Source organism: Tamandua tetradactyla, chromosome 25, assembly GCF_023851605.1.
Source record: "Tamandua tetradactyla isolate mTamTet1 chromosome 25, mTamTet1.pri, whole genome shotgun sequence".
In the NCBI taxonomy this organism is placed as follows: Eukaryota; Metazoa; Chordata; class Mammalia; order Pilosa; family Myrmecophagidae; genus Tamandua; species Tamandua tetradactyla.
The window spans coordinates 39,307,311-39,331,739 of NC_135351.1; the positions used below are offsets into that span (position 1 = coordinate 39,307,311).

Consider the following 24,429-nt stretch of genomic DNA (forward strand, 5'->3'; position numbering starts at 1 on the left):
GAGAAGCAGGAAGCCCACAGGCCAGCGACCTTTGGAGATGAAGAAGGGAAACACCTCCTGGGGAGCTTCATGAAACAAGAAGCCAGGAGAGAAAGCTAGCAGGTGACGCCTTGCTCGCTATGTGCCCTTCCAGGCAAGAGAGAAACTGTGACTGTGTTTGCTGTGTGCCTTCTCACTTGAGAGAGAAACCTTGAACTTCACTGGCCTTCTTGAACTAAGGTATCTTTCCCTGGATGCCTTTGATTGGACATTTCTTTGTTGTAATTGGGACATTTTCTCAGCCTTAGAATTGTAAACTAGCAACATATTAAATTCACCTTTTAAAAAAGCCATTCTGTTTCTGGTACATTGCATTATGGCAGTAGCAAACTAGAACAGTGTATTTGAGTAGCTAGAGGGGATTGCCTGAAACGAACTGTAAACCAGTAACCTTGATTCTGGATAATGAGTGTATAACTATGGAGCTTTTACAGTGCAACCTTTTGATTGTGAAAACCTTCTGACCTACACTCCCTTTATCCAGTGTAGGGACAGATGAGTAAGAAAATAAAGACAAATAAGTAAATAAATAATAAGGGGGCGGGGATAAGGGGTAAAAAAATCACTGAATGGAGATCTGAGAGGAAAGAGTCAGTGAAGATGAAGGTAAACTAATAAAAATGATGGGACCTGGAGATAAAAGAGAAAAAATATTGGTGAAGAACATTACACGGGACTCAGGGACCTGTGACAAAAAGTCAAACACAAATAGAATTGGAATTTCCCAGGGATGAAAGTGTGGTGGGGTGGGGAATAGGGTGGAAAAATATTTCAAGAAATAATGGCTATTTCCCCAAATTTGGTGAAAGACATCCATTTACAGCTATAAGAAGCTCAGCAACCCATAAGCAGAATAAATACAAAGAAGACCATTCAATCAGGAAAGTAACTGGAGATGACAAATGTGTCATATACAGGAGAATGACAGTTTAAATTATAGTCACTTTTCATTAAAAATTATGGAAGTCAAAATACAGTGGATCAACATCTGTAAAAGTCCAAAGGTAAAAAAAAAACTCCTACCAATCTAGAATGCTATATCCAAGGAATATAGTCTTCAATAATACAGGCAAAATAAAGCATTTTAAAGATAAAAGATAGAACTAAGAGAATTCATTTACAGAAATCCCATACCATAAGAAAGGTAAAGGAAGTTTGGTAGGCTGAGGGAAATGATGTCACACAAAAACTCAGAGCTTCACAAGGAATGAAAACATCAGAAATGGTAATTATCTAGGTAAATAAAAAGGGCATTTTTTGCTTTTTAATTTGTTAAGAAATATATATGACTGTTTAATGCAAAATATTATCACTGTCTCACGGGCTTTATAAATATATGTATGTGGAGGGGCGTAAATGCAAGGTTAATTGCAAGGTTTCTCCATATTATGCAAAGTGATACATTGTTAACTCCAAGTAGACTGTGAAAAGTTAAGAATGTATATAGTAATCACAGAGCCACTACTAAAAATAATGTAAACATGTATAATTAAAAAGCCGAGATAAATTAAAATGCAATTTCGAAAGCAAGCAAACAATCCAAAGAAAGGCAGGGAAAGAACAAAAGGACAGAAAACAGGTGACAAAGATAAATAAATAATAAAATGGTAGATTTATATCCAACCACGTGCATGATTACATTAAATCTTAATAGGCTAGAATTCCAATTGAAAGGGAGACTCTAAGAATGAAAAAGGTTGGAGTATACACTATCTATAAGAGATGCACTTTGCATATAAAGACCTGAGTTGAAACTAAGTGTGGGTAAAAAAATATAACATGCAAACCGTAAGCATAAGAAGACTCATTTGACTGTTTTATCCAATAATGTAGATGTCAAGACAAAGAGTTGCTGAAGGACAATTTATAATGATAAAATGGTCAATCCATCAGGGAGACTCAACAATCATAAATGTGTATATATCCAATACCAACACTTCAAATTGCACGAAGTAAAAATTGATATAATTAAAAGGGGAAATGGACAATTCTACATGTATACTAGGAGCTTTTCAGCACCTGTTTCTCAGCAACTGATAGACCAACTAAACTTAAATTTCAGTAAAGTCCAAAATTCTTATTTTGGAACACTATACCCAACATCGCGGATTAAACATTCTTTCCAGATGCACATAGTGTGTTCATCAAGGTAGATTGTACGATGGGCCATGGGGAGTCTCAAAATTGCCAAAGGATTGAGATCATCTAGAGTATGTTCTCTGACCACAATGGAATTAAATTAGAAGTCAGAATAATGAGATAACTAGGTAAATCCTAAATATCTGGAAATTAAACCTCTAAATAATCCAGGAGTGAAAGAAGAAATCAGAAGAGAAATCGGAAAATATTTTGAATTTGCATCTTGATTTTGATGCTACAATATTCATGAATTTAAGCAACTGATTCAGATTACTAAGCCCTCAGTTAAATGAGAATAGTATCCTCAATAAAATGGAGATGTAAATACCACCTAGGGTTGTTGGAAAGATAAAATGAAATAATATCTGTAAAGCAGTTAGCATAACTTCCACTCCAATAATGAGACTTGGCTTGTTGCCTGTACCATCACACATCCTACAGTCTCTGGCCACTTCCCCTTCTGCCTTAGAATGCTACCCAAGGAGACTGAGTCACATCCTTCCTTCCACTCTTTAGTTCTCTCTGTTGAATAATTAAACCTTCCTCCCATGTCTGATTTAATTTGTATCTCCTTGCTCTAGGGCACTACCGAAAGCCTGGAGATTGGTATGAGCGTGCTCTCACATGAACGCGAACCTTGAGTTATGGGTGATGCTCACCTCCCTGGGACCCCCCACACCAGCCTGGATTTCTGATCGTCTTTCATGCAATCACTGAAGATATGCCCGAAACCCATCTTCTAGAACTTGTAACTTGAGAGTTAAAGTTCATCACACTGGCCTCCTACTCCCCAGATATCTAGAAACCATTTGGAATATGTCACTATCATCCTCCTCGTTCTCTTCCATTTTTCTTCCTAACTCATTGCACAAATTCAGCCATGATTTTCATCCCTCTGTGTCTTAACATATCTCCTTCTAAATCCATATAATAATAATCCCCTCATAGGAACACTGGTTCGAATTAATTATTGTTTGTCAAGAGCTTCAGGATATTTGGTTGGAAGAGGCCGGTGGATGCAAGCTGTGTTATCTCGTAGAGCCCTGACTCTTGCCTTTTTGAATGGAGCTGGTGTCTTTGTGAGATCAAATTAACCACACTGCTAGAGGCTTAGGCTGTAATTAATGACACCCATGCAAACTTAATGAAGTGATCAGTCTATTATGGTTAGATTAAATAATTAAGTCTGAAGAGTTTTAGTGTTTTTTTTCTTCAAGTAGCTTCTTTTCCGAGATGACTGTTGACATTTTAGCTCTCCCTCTCACTTTATCATGTCAATTAGCTTCCTGCCAATTTATCTTGTGGCTTGCAGATTTCATGATAGATGCAAAAAGTGTTGATGTTTTACAGATTTTTATTCCAAAAAGTAGAACTAAGGCCTACCTTTGATAGGCAGCAGCAACAGAGAAATGCAACATAAGAAAAGGTAAGAAGGGGGTGAGGGTACAGATTTGGCCAAGGGCCTGCTCTGTGTCCAGTACCGGGTGGGAGGGCACCTGTGGGACCTAAGTTATTTTCCCAAACACCCAGTGAAGTTGGCATATTCCCCATTTCATGGATGAAGAAACAGGTTCAGGGAGGTAAAATAATTTGCTTAGGGTCCCAAGTGAGCGAGTGGCAAGGCTAGTTGAACCTGAGCCCCCATGGTTCTAAAAGTCATGCCCTTCCCACAGGTGGCAGAGGGTTGTGGCTGGGCAGCATGCAAGGAGGTGCATTCTCCCACCCAAGGCCCTACCTTCAGTGTCTTGTTGTGCCTCTGCAGCTCCCGGCACAGACTTTCCAGCTTGCTTCGAGCGAGGATCGCCCTGCTGTGCTCGCCCTGCAACTGGTCCTTCTCCTTTTGGATTTGTACCTGTTTTTTCTGTAGGAGCTTGAAGGTCTTTTGCTCAGTGCGGTGTTCCTCTAGCTAGACGGGGGGTTGCAAATGAGAAAGAAATGGCAGGGATCGCTATTGAGTTGACAGAAAGGAACCAAAGGAGGAAAACCCACAGATTACTCCATGGTTCTTTGGAAACATCTTTTGCTATTACCCCTTTCCGTCTGGAAGCAAAGAAGCTCCACAGATGTTACCTTTGCGTACTTATAGTTTGTGGAGCAGAGCACTTATAGGTTTTTCTTTATCGCCGTCATCTTTATTATTAGAATATCATCATTGATCTCCTCTTACTTATTATAATATTATTATCGAGCTCTTCTTACTTTGGTCTTTGTTTTAGTGGTCTAGAGATAGTTATCTATTTTTTTTTTTGAGTCTATCTAACAATGCCAGTCAATATGGAAAGGTATATCTCAAAACCTGCAATGAGCCAGAATTCCTGATGATGCCTTAACATGGAGGCAATGGCCAACAGTGTGCCTGCTTGGGTTACGTTTAGTTCTCACAGTTCTTTCTCGGGAACAGTGGCTTCCTGGTAGACAGAGGATGAGAACCCCCTCCTTATAATTCTGAGCTGTGGGTATGGATTGTGAGAAAGGAGGAGAAGAGAACTGGCTCCTCAGAAACCAAAGCATAGACAGCTTCTCACCAAAGCTTCAGAAATGGCCAGTGCACAACTCAACAGCATGATTGGTAAAACTCAGAAACACACCCTGCTCTGTGCCCATCCCACCCTCTCGGTCTCACAGCCAACAGATTATAATACTTGCTGAGTTATGGGGCTCAGAATTCTCCCCAGATTGCTTGAGTGGCCACAACTAAGCTGCCAGGGATAGGACGAAAATTGAAGCCAATTTGCCACTGCACTCTCCATCTCTGCATTGCTAGGTTGACAGATGAGATACAGGATGCCAAGTATAGTTCAATTTCAGATAAATAAGGAATATATTCACTGGTATTGGTATATCCCATATATTGCATGGGACAACCTTTTACTAAAAAATTATTTGTTGTTTTTCTGACATGCAAATTAAACTGGGTGCTCTATCTTTTTATTTGCTAAATCTGGCCATTTACTGCAGGGCTATAACCTTTGCTGGAGACCAGCACACGCTAGGGGTGTCGATGTCAGGTGGGTCTGTTCTCACACTGCAGCCCTTTGTCCTGCCATTTCCTCAGCTGGATTCAGTTCCCTTCGTGCCTGATGGTACCTACACCAGGCGGAAGCTAGTTCTAGTAGTAACCTCGTTGGCCAAGGCAAAGGAAGATCCAGGAGCCCCTGGGTGCCTCTGGACCTGGTATTTCTGCTGTGTCATGGAGCCTGATGCAGATGGGTGCCTGTGTAACATGAACGCTGATGTGTGCCTCGGTTTCCCCACTATTACAGCCTGAAACGTATCCTCCAAAAAGATATATTCAAGTCCTAACTCCCATTTGGAAATAGGATCTTTGAAGATGCTATTAGCTAAGATGAGACTAAACTGGAGTAGGGTTGGCCCTGTCCACTATGCCTGGAGGCCTCATAAAAAGGAGAGAGCTAGGCACAGATAGGGAGGGAGAAGACGGCCACGTGGTCGAGTCGGAGATGGAGTGATGCCATGGACACCACGATTGCTGACAACCCTACGGACTTCAGGGGGCATGGCCCTGCCAGCAGCTTGCATTCGGACTTCTTGCCCCAAGAACTGTGAGACAAGCATTTCTTGTTGTTTAAAGCCACCCACCTTGTAGGATTTTGTTATGGTAACCTTGGAAGACTAAGACATCTGTCTCTGTTCTTCCTGCACGAGATGCTCAGGAGCCTCCCCTTTTCTTCACTTCACGTCTCATGCAACTCCTTACCTCCTTCTGTTCTGCCCCCTGTAATGACCATTTTGCACCCTCCTGGCTAAGCCAGGGGTGTTCAGGTGTGAAGGTCTGGCTTCAGGTTGAAGGTAATTCACTCTTCGGTAAGAATCGACATCAGGAAAAAAACTAAGCTTATGTTACTGTAAATACTGCTTGAAATTGACACTAGGCTCAAGATTCAGTTAGAAAATCCATGACACTTTTCTATTTCTCATGCTAAACTGTTAATAGAAATAACCTCTGGCAGGTAACTGCTTGGCTAGGAGGATGGGTAGGGACAAGGGGGTTCCTGCACCCAGAGCAAATAGCTTTGACCCATGGAAAAAACCTTGGGCAGATTGGAGAAGTGGTTCTTCTCCAGGGTTCTGCTGTAGGGCTGCCACCCCTTCAAAGGTTCCCTGTGCTAGTCTAGAATGCTGCCTCCTCCTCCCAACATGGCACTACAAACTAAATGTAAACGGCCTTGATATGAGTAGGTAAATGGAAAGGGCCATGGGGAAATGATATGGAAAATATTGAAAAGAACAAGGATAGATAGGTGAGAGCTGGGGAAAAATACTATTTTGGCATCTAGCATTTTGGGAAGTTTAAATTGTTAATAGATGGATAATAGCCAATGCTAAAACAAGTTGCAATAAAATTGACATATTTATACTTGCTCTGTAAATTTTGACCATGCTTGCAAAAAGCAACATAGCCATAAAGTTTGAAAATAAAAAAGAATTCATCCTGCTAGATATAGTCAGACCATTTCTGGAACTTCTTTCTAAGGTCATAAAAAGAAGAAGGAGCAAGCCTAATGTACAATGATGTTTAGTAGAGCAATATTTGGGAAAGCAAATAGTGAAAGAAATTTATGCATCCCAAACTTAAGAGAATGAGTGGATATCACCATTTAATGAAATATGACACGGCTTTTATAAGATATAATTACGAAGACTGTAAACTATGTGAGAAAATGCCTGTCCTGTGAGCGAAAAAGTCCAGATATCAAATTATATTTGCCTTATTATGGTAATTATAATAAACATCATCTCTGCATATGTGATGGAACTGGAAAGTCTGTTTTAACTGGCGGAATTAGAGGTATTTTTGTTTGTTGCATGTAGTCAGCATCCTTCTTATATTATCAGAATGTGGTTGTGATTAAAAAATAATTTTCAAGTATTGTTTGCAGAAGTAGGCAAATGGCTACTCACAGCTTCAGCTTTTCTATGATTCTATTGTATGATAATTCAGCATAACAGGATGCAGCAAGGCAGAAGGAGGGAAGGAAAGAAGGAAATGATGGAGGGAGAAGGGGAGGGAGGGAGGAAGAAATAGGGAATTCCAAGACTAAATGGGAGTGAAAGTCAAGACCAGGATAAGATAGAACCAAGGACCCAAAAGGCTTGTGAACCTGAAGCCTATCAGTTGTGTGGACCCTCTTAAAAATAATTAAGACTGGAAAATTCTGTTGAGGGACTCAGAAGGGGCCATCCAAGTGAGAGACTCCCATTGCTTAAGCTCCACTAGCTCCAAGGAATACTGGCCTTCAGAGGCAGCTCAACTACTCCCTGGAGGGATTGTTTTTCTGTATGTGGGCTTATTTCATTCTTTTGCTATTGCTTTTCCAAAAGAAATAGGTGCGTGATATTTTTTTTAAGGTAAAGAAGCAGAAATGAAAGAGAAGTCAATTGCCTAGGCTTGCTGGAAAGGATGCCACATCTCAGCTGCAGACCACCTTTGGGGTGCTGTGCAAACAGCCATGTCCATCTTCACGTCGGCATGTGTTTGGGAGAGATCACAGAAACCAGGGAGGCCGGCCTTCTAGCCCTCTCCTTTTCTCCACAGTGCTCAATTCTAGAACACTGGTGAAGAGATAACCCACTCAGGGGTCCTCTGTGACCCTGGGAGTGGTTTTCCTCGCTCCCCACCATGTTCCTGGGAGGCAGGCTGTATGGCAGGACCTACACCCGGGCTCAAAACTCACTTCCAAAGCTTTGCCACTGAAGGGAAGGGGAGAGGAATGTGGCTCAGAGAGGATCCATCAATCAATCAGCCATCAATTAGGTGCCACCCAGACCTGAGGAGAATGTGCCGCATGCTGAGGGATCGTGTTAAGTCAACCCTCTGCCTTCTAAGGGGTCCCCCCTCAAAAAACCTCAAAAAACTTGGGTACAAGAAGTGAGTGGAAGCTTTGGTTATCCTTATGTTCACTATACTTGTTTCATTCCAAATTTCAAAAAACTTTGGAATATTCACATTTTTAAATTATCTATACTTCTCTCTCCAATGTCCCAATTTTACCCATAATTGAGGGAGGTAAATTCTGCCCTCTTTCTTCCTTTCTGCTGGTATTTGTTGGCTTGTCATTTTCTTTTCCTTAAAAAAGCTACTTTTTAATTTTTTTATTTTATTATTATTATTTTTTTGCATGGGCAGGCACCAGAAATTGAACCCGGGTCGCCGGCATGGCAGGTGAGAACTCTGCCTGCTGAGCCACCGTGGCCCAACCAAAAACCTTACTTTTAAGGATTCTATATTTGGCTTGTTTGAAGTAATGAGCCTTGGATCACATGAAGTGCATGAAAAACTAACATCCTCTTTCCTAGGCTCAGGCCATGCCATGCTTCTTTCTTATAAAAAGAGCTAATCAGAGTTCTTACCAGTTCAGCGTACTTCTTGAATAGAAAATCAAATTTTTCTTCAGGTGTGTGCAACTTGTTCAGATTCTGCATTAGCAAGTTGGCTTCTTTGCCTTAAAAAAAAAGAAAAACATAAAGTCATTAAAAAAAAAAGTGTGTTCAATAGCTCAGTGGTAGAATTCTCATCTGCCGTGCGGGAGATCCGGGTTCAATTCCCGGCCCATGCAATTCCTAAAAGACAAACCAACATGCCAAAACAAACAAACAAGAAACAACCAACCAAACAAAAAATTCAGTAAGTGGTGCTGCAAGAATGGGATACTCCCATTGGAAAATAATGAAATGTGACCCTGCCATGCAGCATACAAAAAAAAAAAAAAAGGTGTTGAGGTTGCTCTCAGGAAAGGCTGGCATCCCAGGTGGACCATGAGTACTTATTCCTGGCTTTGGGCAGCTGCTTAGCCTCTTTGAGTCTCGGGCATAATATTTTTCTCCCTGAAGGAAGGTATGACACCTTACAAAGTGTTTGAGGATTTACTAAGACGTGTGTGAAAATAGGTGGGAATGTGTCAGGCTCACAACAGATTCTCAATAAATGTCAGCTCAAACACTGGTCTATTTTTAATTCAAGAATCTAGTCTTGTTAATCGTCCCCTGTTCTTACTGTGTGACAGAATGAATCCACTCAAAGTAGTGAATTTATGAAATAATAAATCACCCATTTTTCCACTTTTAATAAAAAAGAAGTAAAACAATCCATCAAAGTTTCTGACTTGCATGAGATGATCAGTATTGAAACATCAAGTTGATAGAATTACAGTCCAAAGCAGGTCAGCCTGCCTGTTTTGTTTCTGTGGTTTTCCTTCTTCTATTACCCATTTTCCCTCTTCTTTGGGGAGTGCATTGTCCTATTTCTGTGCAGGGGCCTATCCCCTGAGGTTTGGGTGGAAATCACCCTAACCAGATCTCCTGCTAAGCGAAGAAAGAGGTCAGTGTGGAGGGAAGTGGAGCCAGGCTTTGGAAGCCCCTCTTCATCTCTGTGGTTCCAGCCCAGCCTTCCCAGGACTTCTCTCCCACTCAGCCCTCAATCCCTATTGGTAGTTTCATTTTCTGTCCCTAGTGGTAGTTTATGCTAAAATTTTTAATGCTTCTATTCATGATTATTTTACAATGAGCCTCAGCTTCCTTCTTTCCTCTTTTTTCCTCGTTGTTCTTCGTTTTGTCTTCTTCATTTCAGACTGCCTCATTTGCCTTTCTGGAGTGCCTGGAACCCTTGTCTACAAGCATCCATTGGGCTTCAGGTTTGGAGGAAGGTGTGAGACTTGGGGGCCTTGTTCACCACTAATTCCAGCTCTTCAAATGGTCTATCAAAGTGTAACCTCCTACCTTTCTAGGACCTGGCCCAAGTCCTAGCTTCCCTCTGAACCTAATCTGAACTTCTCAGTCTTTGTGAGTTGCTCTTTCTCCTGAATTCCTCTGGTTCTGCATAAAATTTAGCATTTGATTCAAGCAATACTTTATCACTGTTTCAGAGATATGCCAGGGGTCAAACGAAAATGGGTGAACCCAACCATCTGGGAAAGGGACCACTGTAAGGAAAGTAAGGAAACAGGTGTGCAAAGTTCTCTCAGGACACCAGTATCCTAATCCAGGGGCCTCTAGGAAAGAAGAACTGAGCTCACCTGGTACTAGAAAGACAGAGTCCAGGAACTGAAGTAGGGTAAACTTTTCTCAACCAATATACTAATGGGTTCTATTTTCTTTCTCTCTAGCAACAATAGTGACCTCAAGTTTGCCACTTGCTGTCTTTCTGATCAATCATCTCACAAAACAGAGTGGACCTATGGATAAACCTTGTTTTCTCTGATGGGCTTCGTACTCAATCACTGATCATTCTGAATTTCAAAAGGTATATTACATTTTATCACAGTTTGGTGCTTATGGCTATATGCTGCTTGGGTGGCCCATTAAGCATTGGCCTTTGAAGTGATTACTAAAACCCTTGTGAACCAGTGGTGGTTAGGGGAGGGGGGAGGCAAGGGGGAGCTTCAGCTCTTAGCAGGACACATCATGGTGTCATGGTGCTGCCTAATGGGGAGTCTGTTGTTGTTTCTTTCAGTTCAGATGCCAAGGAGAAAATGACCTGCCTGGCTAAAGGGATTTAAAAATGTTTCCACAGCTGTTCCAGTGTGTGGTGGGCTGATTGTGGGTAAATATGCAGCCCTGGAAAGAAAGACAAATCTTGAGCTATAGAGACATTTCCCAAATAGTCAAGATGGTCTTTGAGGGTCTTGTGGTCCAATAAATTTAGAAAATGTTATTATCACCACTATTGGAGATTTTCATTGAGTATATATTAAAGGTTAGAGAATTCTGGCAGCAAAGAAACTTCAACTTCACCTGAAATATCAAAAGGTCCTAAGTACACAATCTATAAAAATTTGGGTGAGAGAATCAGAAAATTTCAGCATCTCAAAATACCAGCAAAGTACTACTGGATAAACATTCAATAAATATGTGCATAAGCATAGTCTGAGAATATATCTTCAGGTAAGGGCTGAATGACCTGCTAAAATTCTATAAAAGGTGCAGATATGTTCTAAAAAAGAGTCCACAGCCTGCACTTTAAATTGTTTTCCCCAGAGGGTGAGGAAGCGCTTTCTGAAACATCAGAATCATTGATTCCACAATCTGCGTCAACGTTATACAGGGTGCTGAGCCTCCACTCCAGATCTCCTGATCCTGAATCTCTGAGGGTGCATCGCAGGGGACCATATTTTTGTCAAATTCTGTGTTTGAATTCAACACACAGTTGAGTTTGAAGACCACTGGTAGACAATAGTGCAGTGTCATTGAATTTAGTAGCAGCCAAGAAGTCTTGCTTCCTCCTAGGGTCAGTATCTTCTGGCTCATGCAGTCTTTGGGGTTCTTTGGCTTTTCTGTCATATGGCAATGCACATGGTGTGTCTTCTCCTTTCTCTTCCATGTTCCATTGACTTCCAGCTTCTGGCTGCTCCCTATGTCCAATTTCATTTTCTTATAAGGACTTCAGCCATATTGGATTAAGGTCCACCCCCCGTCAGTTTGACTAATAACATCGTCAACGGTCCTAATTACAAATGTGTTCACACCCATAGGACCAGGGCTTGGGACCTGAGTTTGCCTTTTGTGGGAGACATGATCCAATCCCCAGTAATGCTTAAAATGGTGGGTTCACATTTAGTCTAGCCCACAAATGGTGTTTTAGTTCATAATGTAGCTGAAATAGCACCATGTTTAGGGGAATATGTTAGTGACACTCTGGGGATGGTATGAAAGGACCAGCAGCCAACAGGCGGCCCACGAGGCCACTCCAGTTCACAAACAATGGTTCCAGTCAGGCACATTCAGCTGAAATTTGGTCACTTGTAGCTAGTGGTAGAATTAGAGAGGTAGAATGTTTTCAAATTCTAAGAAACATTAGTCTGATGATTTTTAAGTGTAAGATTAATATAGATCGTGACATAACACATGGAAGAGAAATTGGCCATGTTTAACTTGAACCCTACTTTCTTCATGCTCACCACCCTTGGTATAACACACACAAATTCCTAGGTAAAAAACAGGTTTTAAAAAAACAAAAACAAACAACAACAAAATAATCAAAATAGGTTCGAGATGATACAGTAAAATAGCTTCCCTGGTTAGGACCCCTTGAAATTGTCCACCTCTGGAATGAGATTTTATATACAGTATTCTGGAAAACAGCCACTAATGCAAAGGAACATTCTGAGACATGTTGGATAGAGAAGGGAAGATAGCTCAGTAACACAGAGCAACTTCATTTTCTTGTCCAAAGTTCTAAAACACTAGATTGATTCCAGCCTTGGGTTTTGGAATGTTTTAAAGGTATTACCTGTTTATTTTGACCCTTACACCAGGTGGTTTCAGTATGCTCTTCCCACAGCCATTGAGTGTGTCATTTAGCCCTTCTTGAAAGCAGTGTTATCATCATAGTGATGTTGTACGACAGTACTGAAATACTTTGGGGTTTACAGTTGGCCTTTTACTGGGGTTTGAGCCCAGTTCTAGCTCCAAGAACCGTGATCTCTTCCACTCTACCACCCTGTCTTCCAGAAATGAATAAGGAATGGTCACTGCTCATGGCAGATTTTCCATCCAGCATGGGAGACAGGTATGTAGACAGATGCATGCTGCAGGAAAGTCAATGGACAACGGAGGAAGGTGACACTAACACCACCTGGGCACATCAAAGAAGGAACCACTAGGAAGTGGTACTTGCAGTGAGTGTCTCTATGAAATTTGCTGGAGTAGACAGGAAGAGGGACTCATATGTGCAGTCACATGATTCCATTCATAGCTAAGAAACTAATTCTCACACCCTGCTTAGCCATTATCGGTGCTGCCAATTTCCCTCTGTGCTCCCAACATTCACCCATTGCAAGGATCAGTTTGCGTGTCTGTCTGTCTGTCTCTGTGCCTAGAGTGCCTTAAAAAGGGCCATGACTTCTTTATCTTTGAGCACTGAACAAAGTGCCTGACAAAGAACAGGCATTGATAAATATTTGCCTAACCAATGAATGAATGAGAGTAGAAATGTATATTTTCTGTAATAGTTGACACTCTATAAGTGACATATTTCTGAGGAGCTGCGATAAATGAAAAATATTTTATATAATAGTGGTATAGACTATTCAATGCTCTATTGGACAACCCTTTTGGAGGCAAAAGCCATTCTTGCAATTATCTTTTGTTTAAATCCAGATTCCACTGGCTAGTTTTGCTTTAAACAATTTCTCTTTCATTCATTCTTATATCTAATATTTTTGGAGCTCTTGGGACTTTTGAGCCACTGTCCTAGCACTGGACATCCAACAATGTCCAAATACACTTGTAGTCCCTGCCGTTGAGATGGAAGCTCTTGAGGGAAAGATACAAATTAACCAAATAATCATAAAAAATTAATGTTTAACTTCAAATGCTAATAATTGCTGCAAAAGAAAGATGCATGGAATAATAAAAACACAAAACAGAAAGACTACAGTTGGGCTAAGAAAATACCATTTGTAGGAGGTAAACACCCAAAGAGCTGGATTGCCAGTAGGGTAAAGAATAGGTAGCGATAATAGTATGTGCACCAGGCCTGTTGAGGGATGGCATCTGCGCATTCCAGGAGGTGTAAAAGCAGATCACAATGACTAGCTCTTGGGCAGTAATATTGGTGGGGGTGGGGCAGGGGTGGAGGATAGAGGTGGCATGTTCAGTATGGGGGTCATGAGGCACAGTGATGTGGGGTAAAGTTGGAGGTCCTGGTTAGGGCCTTAAAGACCATGTTCAGGATTTTGGTCATCTTCCAAACAGCAATAGGAAGTCCACTTGTGTTCTCGGAGCCCTAGGAGGGGGAGGGGCTAGGGCAGGTATGGCAAGAGGAGATGCAGGGCATCCCTGAAGGAGGCTGTTATAACCAACCAATGAGAGACATATCTATCTAAATGTGCTTTTAGTAAAGGTCAGAGGAAGTGCCCCATTTTAGGACAGATTCAAAGAGAGAAAAGCCACAGAGTAGGACAAATGACTTGCCTAATCCCTTTAGGATTTTCTTTTCCGATTTTTGCTCTTTATTGCCGACAGACTCTTTGGCTGCAGGTGGCTCTCCAGAAGCTGTGGGCTCCCTTTCAGTCTCTTCCATGGTCTCTTCATAGTCCCTTTCCTCGTGGTCAAGGGATTCTGCCCTCTCTTTGGTTGTGCCAGGGCCCTCCTGCCCCGTTGTGCTGGCGGCGGACCCGTATGTGCTTATAATGTCTTCCAGTTGTCGATTCAACTCTTCGGAGATATCATGAGCTGCCTTTTCAGGCTGCACACTTGCCCCTTTCTCTGGTTCTTGGATTGGGGGTGAGGAATCCTGGCCATCTGGCTTCTCCAGGCCATTTAGCCTCGGTGGCAATGAAGAACTCTCCTCTCCATCCCCTGGGGCTGTTGACTGCGGTTCCACTGAGGGTAGTATGGGTTGACCAGTCTCCATATTGGGAGCAGTGCCTAGAGATGAGCACAGTTAGGTTAAGGTAGTTAACTCAGCTGTATGTAAATGGTAAGGACAACCCCAAATGGGTTTCTAACATTGACTGAACGCCCCTTCATAAGCCACTGATGCTAGTTAGTAAGGTAGTAACAGGTGGAAGTCATTTCTCCAAATTGAGTCATACTACTAGCATACTTTTGTTTTGGTCTTTGCATTCCACTTGTGTCCCCTATTATTGTCATGAAAAGAGTAATTCATGCTATTATTTCCTTTGCATGGCCCTGTTTGACATTTTGCTTAGAATAGTCAGTTAGTGGCTATCATTCTCTCATACAATTCTATGTAGGTTCAAAATCGTTGGAAGCACATGGTTGAATACACTTAAAGGTTGAAATTTAAATTGGTATTAGTTTTCTTTCAAAGTTAAAACAGTTAATGCAAGAGCTGTTGAGTCTACTAAAAGTATCCATTACAACAATATCCCTAAACTCTATTTTAATCCATAACTCAAGATGTGATCAATATGAATATTTTGGTGTAAATGCTTACACCAAAAATGGTGAAAGCAGGAGGTACTTTCTTGCTTTTCCAATGTTTTCTTTTTCCCAGATGAGTAACATGTAATTGTCATTTAGTAAAACACATTTTCTGAGGTTCACACTAGCATCATTTCTAGAATAAGACAGTGAGAGCAGGTATAAACAAACGGACTGCCCAGTGTGACTACACGGTGGTGCTCATGATAATTCTTGAATTTACTCAATACACATTTGTTCCAACATTAAAACCCACTTTCCTTTAGGATAAAACAGATCCCAGCTTTCTCTTCTCAGTCAAGAAACACCAGAATAACTTATTTATTTTTAAGAAATAGCAGTGGCCAGTATTCAGGGAAAGGATGAATTGGGGAAAAAAAATCCAGATATAATCCGGGCAATAGTCCGAGAGGGACGTGATGAGGCAAAAGATTCCAGGGTTTCTGGCGGTCTCCATTTCTGAGTTTGCAAGAGCTTTAGCTTGGGCCTTTCAGCCAGGATGTTTAGAGAAACAGATAGAATAGCTTTCCGCTTGTAAAGGGTGTTTCACAGTGAGCCTGTTAATTCACAGCGTAGAAACCTGGCAGGTTCCTCCTGGCGCCCAGGTGTGCTGCCGCGCTGGCAGGGAGAGGAAACGCCAGCGTGACCGCCCCACTCCCTCTCCCGGGCCTCGCGGACACCAGCATGAATGGAGACTCCCATGAGGCCCCCCCCCCCCCCCCCCAGCTCTCATTCACTTGGAAGGAAGCCCTTCCTTCCACCCACTCCATCGGTCAGCTTCGTCACCGGGCCACGCCGTCAGCGGCCACATGGCCTGCCCCCTACGTGCTGTGCACACCGGCTATATTTAACTTCGCTCCCAGCCCCCGCCCCCAGCTCAAGGCGGGGGCATGTGGCACCTGCTGTCCAGCCAGAGGTTATTTTAAGCTCTTGTGGAAGGCATCATGGTATTTAGCATGTCATCCTCAGAAACCAAGGGAAGAGAACACTTTTTAAAATCAATCTGAAAACAGTAAACATTTAAGGGTTTCCGTTCATATGTCGGTTGTAAAGTGTTAGGGAAGCTATTTCAGGATGAAATCAAATTGAAAGTAGACCGAACTTCAAAGTGATGGGTTTAAAGCCAACTGAAAGGCGTGTTAGTATGGTTAGTGCAGATACAAGTTCTCTGCATTCGATTTGCGCTGTATTTATCAGATGCCCTGACCACCGATGGTTTTTATACTTAATTCCATGGCTATCCTTCCAATTCCCGCTCCACATGCACTTTAAAGCAGAATGACAGCGTCCTTGTGAGCCACAGGACAGCTCAGTTCCTAGGAGCAGCCTCCAGATAAATCAACAAGAGGGGAAGAAAAAGTCCAAGGAGCTCTGTTCCTTTTTAAACTGTCCCTTTCTGTCCTCGCTAGTTTTTCAGCAAAAGCTATTTCTAAATTTTATTTTGTATAAACTTTATTGTCCTCCCTCCTCTGAAAGAGAGAATCCTGTGCTTGCACTAGAGGTCTCAGCAGGTTCTACGCACTCCTTCCTAAGCAACGCATTTCACTTACAAACAAAGCAGTGGAAAGTTCTTCAACAGCTCACTTCGATCTCAAAGTTGCATGTTTTCAACACCACAAACCGCACCCTACCTCTTCTCGTAGGCCTCGGGGGGTGGTTGTCATACTCACCGGCAGGCTAGGAGCTGAGCAAAGAGAGAAGGGAGGAGAGGAAAGAGGCAGCAAAGAACAAGTCAGAGCAGCAGGGACAGCAGGAGACAGGCAGGCCGGGTTCTCACAGGGGAAACAGACCACATAGACAAACACGCCAGTGCGCGCGCACACACACACACACGCACACACACAGGCAGTGGGCCAGAGCCGGCAGGGGAGGGAAGGCGGCGTGACACAGCAAGAGACAAGGGCACCCAAGCTCCGGCAGGAGTTCAGCAGCTGGGAGAGCTTATCAGACCCTCCTCCACGATTTGTCCTTTTAAAAAATGTAAACCGTGAGTCGGCAGCAGCCCGTTTGCAGGCGCAGCTTCTCACCATTGCTGATCTTGGGCGCGGAGAGCAGTTTTTCTTATTTCTTGGTATACTTCCAGTGTGGCAAGTCTAATTAGTGCCGAGTTTCTTACAGGAATTCTGGAAAAAGGGGAACAGCGGCCTAACAAGAAGGAGTCCAATCTAGTTCGGGTCCAGTGCTGGGAGCACTTTATTTCTGATGTTATTGTCTGGTTTCTTGGCAACATTTGTAATAAAAGTTTACTTGGTGTTTGGAGGGCTGGCCCATGGTTGGAGCCCCGGTGGTGATCCGCGTGGCCTCCGGCCGCAGGCCGCACTCAGGGAACTGCTCGCCTGTCACTTGCTGCCTGCGTGTCCCTCCTCCCGCAGCAGCTCCTCCCGGGGGTGTCCTCCTCAGTCCTCCTCACAGAAAGACCCTCCTCCCCACTCCCCATCAAATGCCTCTCTCCAGACCCCATCCCGTGGTTCCTGGATCACGTGTCTGCACTGGTCTGAGGCAGAGCCTGACCAGCCGGGCCGGAGGCAGCGACACCCCCGTGGAAGCGAGGATGCTGGTCCCGGGAGGCCCATGTCCAAATCCCTGAGCCCGTGACCGTGCTGCCTTGTGCAGACCAAGGGAGTTCGTGGATTGATTACGTTAAACAGGGGAGTCTCCTGACTCACCCAGATTGGACCTGATGTAACCATAGGGCTCCTTCCAGGTGAAAGAGGGGACCAGGGAGGAGGCCAGAGGTGACAACGGGTGTTAAGGGTGGGACTCAAGGCATGGCGTGCAGGAAGCCTCCAGAAGCTGGACGAGGCAAGGGACCGAGGCTCCAGCAGGAACCCAGCCCTGTCCACACCCTGACTCCAAACCAAGGAAACGTGCCCTAGGTCTGACCGCCAGAACAGTGGAATCTCAGATATGTGTTATTTTAAGCCACAGAGTTTGGGATTAATTGTTATAGCAGCAAAGTGAAACGAATGCAGTCCACTCTCAAATGCAGTCCACTCTTCTCTGCCCCTTTCTTGCTGGTCCAAACACCCTGGGAGAACAGAAACGGTTCTTGGAGAAGGGGAGGAAAAGGGAAAGAATACTGCAGAGAAATAGCGCACTGGAGCCATCCCAAGAGGTGGCCAATCTCATCAGTAGGAAGTTCTGTTTATCGAGAGGGGCGGGCGCTTTCCCCTTCTCCGTGCCCCCTTCTCCACTCCCTCCCGTGCCCTGGACCTGAAGTGACTGCTCAGAAGCCCCGAGGAAGAAGGAGAGGACTGAGCCTACAGCAGGAGGTGAGGCGGGAGGGGCAGTGTCCACTTGGCACCGTCTTGTAGACCCAGGGTGGATGTGTGTCATCTAGAGTTGCTCCGTCCAAGTGAAACACAATACCAGTCGTGGACAGGGGCCAGCTACGTCATTTCATGTTTTTTTAGTAGCTACATTTAAAAAAGGTTAACAGACACAGCTGAAATTATTCATAATATTTTGTTTAACCCAATATAATTTTAAAAATATTCATCTTAACATATAATTAATATAAACATCATTATTATATCTTACATTCTGTTTTTTTTTTTTTTTGGTGCTAAGTCTTTGAACTCTGGTATGTATTTCACATACACAGTTTATCACAATTTCACCTAAGCATGCCTTGGACGGGGGTGGGGGTGGGGTGGCCAGATGCAGCCAGCAGCACCCACCCATACTAGACAGCATAGGACACAAGAGCCAAGACAGTGGGTTCTGGGGAGCATCCTGTTGCTTCAAGCAGTTGGGATGAGAATTATGTTCTTAATCCTATTCTCTTAGCAGTTTGCCCAATCCTTTTTCCCTCTAAATTCCATTACTCAATTATTCTCTTTTCCTGGCCTCTTGGCTTTATCCACAAATAGGATTAAATCTCCTTTATCTTGAAGAGAAAGCACATGTAGAAATCCCTTCCTTTTAAATTCCTGTCTTGTGTGTGGTTGCCCTGCAGTGTCGGGCCGGCGGACAGAGCAGCCCAGCGGCCTGGGTTCGGAGTGTGCTTTGACCATGTACCAGCTGTGTGGACCAGCGCGGGTGACTTAACCTGTGTGTCTCATCTTTGCCATCCAGCAAACAGGGATGAAGTTAGCTCCTCCTGTGATGGGTTGAACTGTATTCCCTAAAAAGACATGTTGAACCCTCAGAAACTGTGGCTGCAATCTTGTGTGGAAATCAGGTCATTGCAGATGGAAATAATTGACATGAGTCCTACTGGAGTGGGGTGGGCCCGAAATCCAATACTGTAGCAGGGCTCAGCTTCCTAGGTTCATGGCTTTGCTGCGAGGAAGGACCCAAGGGCACAGCATAGCATAGAGCAAGCAGGTAGGACATTTACTGAGAATGTGGGTGAGAGGACATGTGGGCAAGCTCACCAGAAAAGAGGGATGAGAAGAGAGAGGCCCCGACCTTTCACACACTTTTGTTCCTTTTTAATGTTTATTAACTATTCCACTGCCCCTCCTTTCCCCGCATCTGTGGATGCATGATGGTAGATGATCCCTCCGGCAGGGTCGGTTGGCTCCACCAGATGCCGTTTATGGCTGTTCTTCTCAGGCTGTTCTTTCCCCTTGAGGCCTGATGCTTCTGGATATTTGCCCTTTGCTCTGCCAGCCACCATCCTGATTCCAGCCATACCTCAATAACTTGTGTCCTTAGAAGAAGGGAGAAGAGACACACAAGACCCAAGTGCGAAGACAACCATGTAAAGGTGGAGGTGGACTGGATGTAGCTGCCGCAAGCCAAGCAATGCCTGGGGCCACCTGAAACCAGGAAGAGGCAATGAAAGCATCCTCTTTGGAGGTCTCAGAGGGAACATGGCCCTGTTAACACCTTGATTTAGGATTTCCGGCCTCCAGAAATGTGAGCCAATAAATTTCTGTTGTTTTAAGTCACCAGTTAGTGGTACTTTTGTTATAGCAGCTCTGAGAAATTAATACCCCCCTTTTTAAGGTTGTCATGAGGAATAAATGACCCTTGCACATAGAAACACTAAACATTATTGCTTATTCACTTCATCACCAAAATTATATAAGGAGCATTGATGCCATTTGCCTCTATTTTCCATCACTGCAAACCTCTGCATCTGCCCCCCATCAACTTAAGGAAATGTGTCCTTGTGGGAGACCAGTGACCCACTTGCCAAAAGCCAGGGCCTCTTCGTGATCTCGTCTTAGTTCCTGTTCCACGCAAGCCCTTTGCAGCTAAGAACAGTGACAACAACTTCTGCCAATGGTGAGCAACTGTTTTTGGACAAAGTCAATTCAGGAAAATTAAAAATGCCTACGGGTTAAATTTTAAAAAGAAGAAATCATAGATGCTTAAATTTAATTCATAAGGTTCATAATGATAAATTTATAAAATGCTCATTGTTGGAGGAGTTGGTGAACTACCTCATTACTTTGAAAACTGGTAGATCCAGGGGAAGAATCAGGTACAATCCTGCCTTTCCTGTACGAGGATGATTGGTTGTGCCTGGTTGTTCTCACGTGTCTTCCTCCTTGTAGAGACACCAGTCACTGGTTTGGGGTCTACTCTAATCCAGTATGACCGCACCATACCTAATTATACCTGCAAAGACTCTAATTCCAAACGACGTTCCAGGTGAACTTGAGTGTTTTAAGGGGTGGGGGTTTGCTACTATTCACCCCGCCAAACGGGGTAACATCTCTCCCTTTTCAGACGTTGTCCCACGAATAAATGAGGGTGTGAGGATAGAATCGGAGTAGCACATTCTGAGCACTTATGAATGAGTAGGTGTAGGCCCTGAGCATCGAAGGGGGCTAACGTCCTAAAGACAGTGGCCAGAGGCTTTATGTCCTCCTGGTGGAATAGCACACCTCTCCCGATGATGCTGTCTTTCTCCAGAATCACCCCCAAATCCAGTCAAGCCTCTGGATCTAACTACCAATTCTCAGGACACCCAGAAGACAGGGGAACATGTTAACATCCACCCCAGGGGTGCATTCAGCAAAATCCAGTCTGTGGGAAACCCTATAGGATAAACCACCTGGTTACCTCAGTAAGTAAATTGCAAGGAAAAAAAGAGAGAGGAGAGCTAGAGATGGAAAAAGACATGAAAGACATTTCAACAAGTCACATCTCATGAATGCTACTGGGATCCTGATTAAAAAGTCAAACTATAAATAAGAAGTATATTTAAGAGGCAATTGAATTTGAAAACTGATTGAATTTTTATGGTGCAAATTGACTTTTTAATGTTTTTTTTATTCGCATACCATACAATCCATCCTAAGTGTACAATCAATGGCTCTTGGTATAATTACATAGTTATGCATTCACCACCACAATCAATGTGAGACTATTCCCATTTCTTCTGAAAAAAAATTCCATACCCTTAATACCCCGCTTTCATTGATGTTCAGCTTTGATATCGTGACTTTGTTATAATTAATGAAAGAATATTACAATGTTACTGTTAACTGTTAACCTTTTTTCCATATACCACTATATTATTAACACCTTGTAATGGTGATGTACGTTTGTTCTAGTTCATGTAAGAACTTTCTCATATTTTTACAATTAACCACAGTCATCATCCACTAAAGGTTTCACTACGTTATACTGTCCCAGGTTTTATCCTCTAGCTTTCCTTCTAGTGACATACTTGACATTAGCCTTCCTCTTTCAACCACATTCAGTCAGCATTGTTAATTACATTTACAGTATTGCGCTACTATCACATAGTATTGAGCTATCCATTGCTGAAGATTTACAATCAACTTTGTTAAACAACCTGTACTCCTTAAGCATCTTTTGCCCAAAATCTCTAATTATAACTAGTTCCTATTAGTAAGCCCATAAGGCAAATTGATTTTTGACAAGGGTGCCAAGTCAACTCAAATGAAAGAGCAGTCTTTTCCCAGGTGCTGGGAAAAATGGACAACTGCAAAAGAATATAACTGGATCCACAAAAGAATGAAAGTGGATCCCTGCTTCACACACAAATATAGTGACTCAAAATGGATCAATGAACCAAATGAGTGCTATAAAACTCTTAAAGGAGAACATAGGGAAACATCTTCAGGACCCTGTACTAGACAATGGATTCCTAGACTTTATAATGGAAGTCATCAAAACAAAGATTCTGAACTTCAAAATCAATAGTTTTGTACATTAGACATTATAAGGAATGTGAAAAGACAACCTACAGAATGTGAGAAAATATTTAGAAACCACACATCTGAAAAGGATCTTTTATCCAGTACATACAAAGAACTCCTACAACCCAGCAACAAAATGACAAAAATAAAGTGGCACAACCACATTTATAGACATTTCTCTGAGATAAAACAAATGGATAGTGAATACATGTAATGGTGGTCCACGTCATTAGCCATCGGGAAATGCAAATCAAGATAAGGATGCAACCAGAAAAGCTAATTAGCTTTTTAAAAATGGAAAACAACAAGTGTGGCAAGGATACAGAGAAGTAAGAACCCTTCTGGTATATTGTTGGTAGGAATGTAGAAAAGTGCAGCTGTTGTGGAAAATAGTTTGGTCTTTCCTCAAAGAGTTGAGTACAGAACTTCCATATGACCCTACTATTGCATTTCTAAGTATATACCCAAGCGAATAAAAAAATGGGGATTCAAACAGATTTACAAACCAATATTCATAGAATTAATCATAATTGCCAGAAGATCGCAGCAACCCATCAAGTGTGGCATATGTAATGGATTATTCAGCCATAAAAGGAATGAAGTATGTATACATGCTATGCCATGAATCTTGGAGACATTATCATGAATGAGATTAGTCTAATACAAGAGTACAGATTTTGTATGACTTCTCTTATGTGAAATAACTAGAATATGTGAATTCATAGATAGAAAATAGTTTACAGGTCACCAGGGATGCAAATGGAGAAGAAATGTGAGTCAGTGCTTAAGGGGTACAGTTTCTTTTGAGGCAATGTGTCAATCTTGGTAGAGGATAACTTTGATGAAGTATAACATTGAGAATGCAATTAAGATCACTGAGATGTACACTTAAAGTGGATAAGATAGGAAATTTTATGGTGCATGTATGGTGCCACAACAAAATAAAAAAAAAAAAACCCAGAGTGAACCCTAATATAATTATAATAATATTGGTTCATCAATTTTAACAAATGTGCCACACTGTGCTGGTTAGGTTCTGGTGTCAACTTGGCCAGGTGATGGTGCCCAGTTGTCTGGTCAGGCAAGCACTGGCTTAACTGTTGCTGCAAAGATATTTTGTGGCTGGTTGATAAACCGAAGGCTGGTTTATTAAATCATCAGTCTGGCTGATTAAATCTATCATCAACTAAGGGTGCATTTCCCACAAATGAGCTAATCTAATCAGGGAAAAGCTGGAAGCAACAAAATCTGGAACGAAGGCCAGCAGAGCTGACCATGTGCCTTTCCATATGACAGAGGTATCCCAGATGCCAGCAGCCTGTTTTCAAGGACCAGAAATGTAAACTGTAAGCTAATAAGTCCCTAATGTTAAAGTCAACTCATTTATGGTATATTGCATTTCATCAGCTTTACCAAACTAAAACAGTATATATATATATTTTTTGAGGGAAACACTAAAATTTCAAGCATCACATAATTACGGTTCTACCTTCCAGTAAGCTTTTGTGAATATTGAGGCCAATGGTGGGGAGAGGGTTAAGGGGTGTTAAATTGGAGAGGTGAATTGACAGGAGAATTCAGGTCTTTTAAAATTCTCTGTGTAATTAAGCAGTTGCTTACCTGACCCTTTAAATGCTGCTGTTTGGGGAACGCATTTTTGTTTCTTTCAGTTCAGATGTCAATGAGAAAATGACTCTACCAGCTAATGAGACATGAAAATCCTGCCTCAACTGCTCAGGCATATAATGCACTGATTATAAACAAATCTGTAGTCCTGAAAGAGAAAAGTCTTAATTGTTGGAACTGGAAAGGCGTGTCAGTGGATGGATATATGTTTGGGCCCAAATTATTTTCCTATTTTCTCTATTTCAAGTGGTGGTGGCCAGTCATTATATTAGAGAGTCTTGGGACACAGAGCAATGGAAATCGGTTGAAAATAATGGAATTCTACTGCTTGTTCTGAAACTCTGATGGACAGGGTATTCCATACTGGATGGTAGCCAATTACCCCAAACAAATCGCTCAGCAAATACTTAGCAGAGTGTGTTTTACAAACTTAAGTACTATACTGGTTCTTTTAAAGGAATAAGTTAAATAGTGTTAAGTTCCATTTAAAGGATTAAAAAAAACCCATTATTGAACGAAATTACTTTATCATTTAAACCTATATGTACTGTGTTTGCCAGGGTTCTCTAGAGAAACAGAACCAACAGGAGAG

The 24,429-nt window shown here is 42.4% G+C and overlaps 2 protein-coding genes across 4 annotated transcripts in view; one reads left to right on the forward strand and one right to left on the reverse strand.

Annotated features, from left to right (window-relative positions):
- Positions 1–8,074, forward strand: part of LOC143668785 (uncharacterized) — a 60,406-nt gene extending 52,332 nt beyond the window's left edge. The window contains exon 6 of the mRNA XM_077143324.1: positions 2,760–8,074. Within this exon, the coding sequence (XP_076999439.1) occupies positions 2,760–2,790 (31 nt within the window). The 3' untranslated portion in view covers positions 2,791–8,074. The remainder of the gene's footprint in view (positions 1–2,759) is intronic.
- The window catches only part of TXLNB (taxilin beta), a 39,471-nt gene extending 22,535 nt beyond the window's left edge, over positions 1–16,936 (reverse strand). The window contains exons 1-4 of one of the 3 annotated variants that reach the window (XM_077143319.1): positions 16,755–16,936; positions 14,110–14,565; positions 8,551–8,642; positions 3,914–4,084 (exon numbers count right to left, since the gene is read on the reverse strand). In XM_077143319.1, the coding sequence (XP_076999434.1) occupies positions 3,914–4,084; positions 8,551–8,642; positions 14,110–14,551 (705 nt within the window). In that variant the 5' untranslated portion in view covers positions 14,552–14,565; positions 16,755–16,936. The remainder of the gene's footprint in view (positions 1–3,913; positions 4,085–8,550; positions 8,643–14,109; positions 14,566–16,754) is intronic. The other 2 variants (XM_077143321.1, XM_077143320.1) reach the window with 2 other exon arrangements.
- Positions 16,937–24,429: the final 7,493 nt, after the last annotated feature.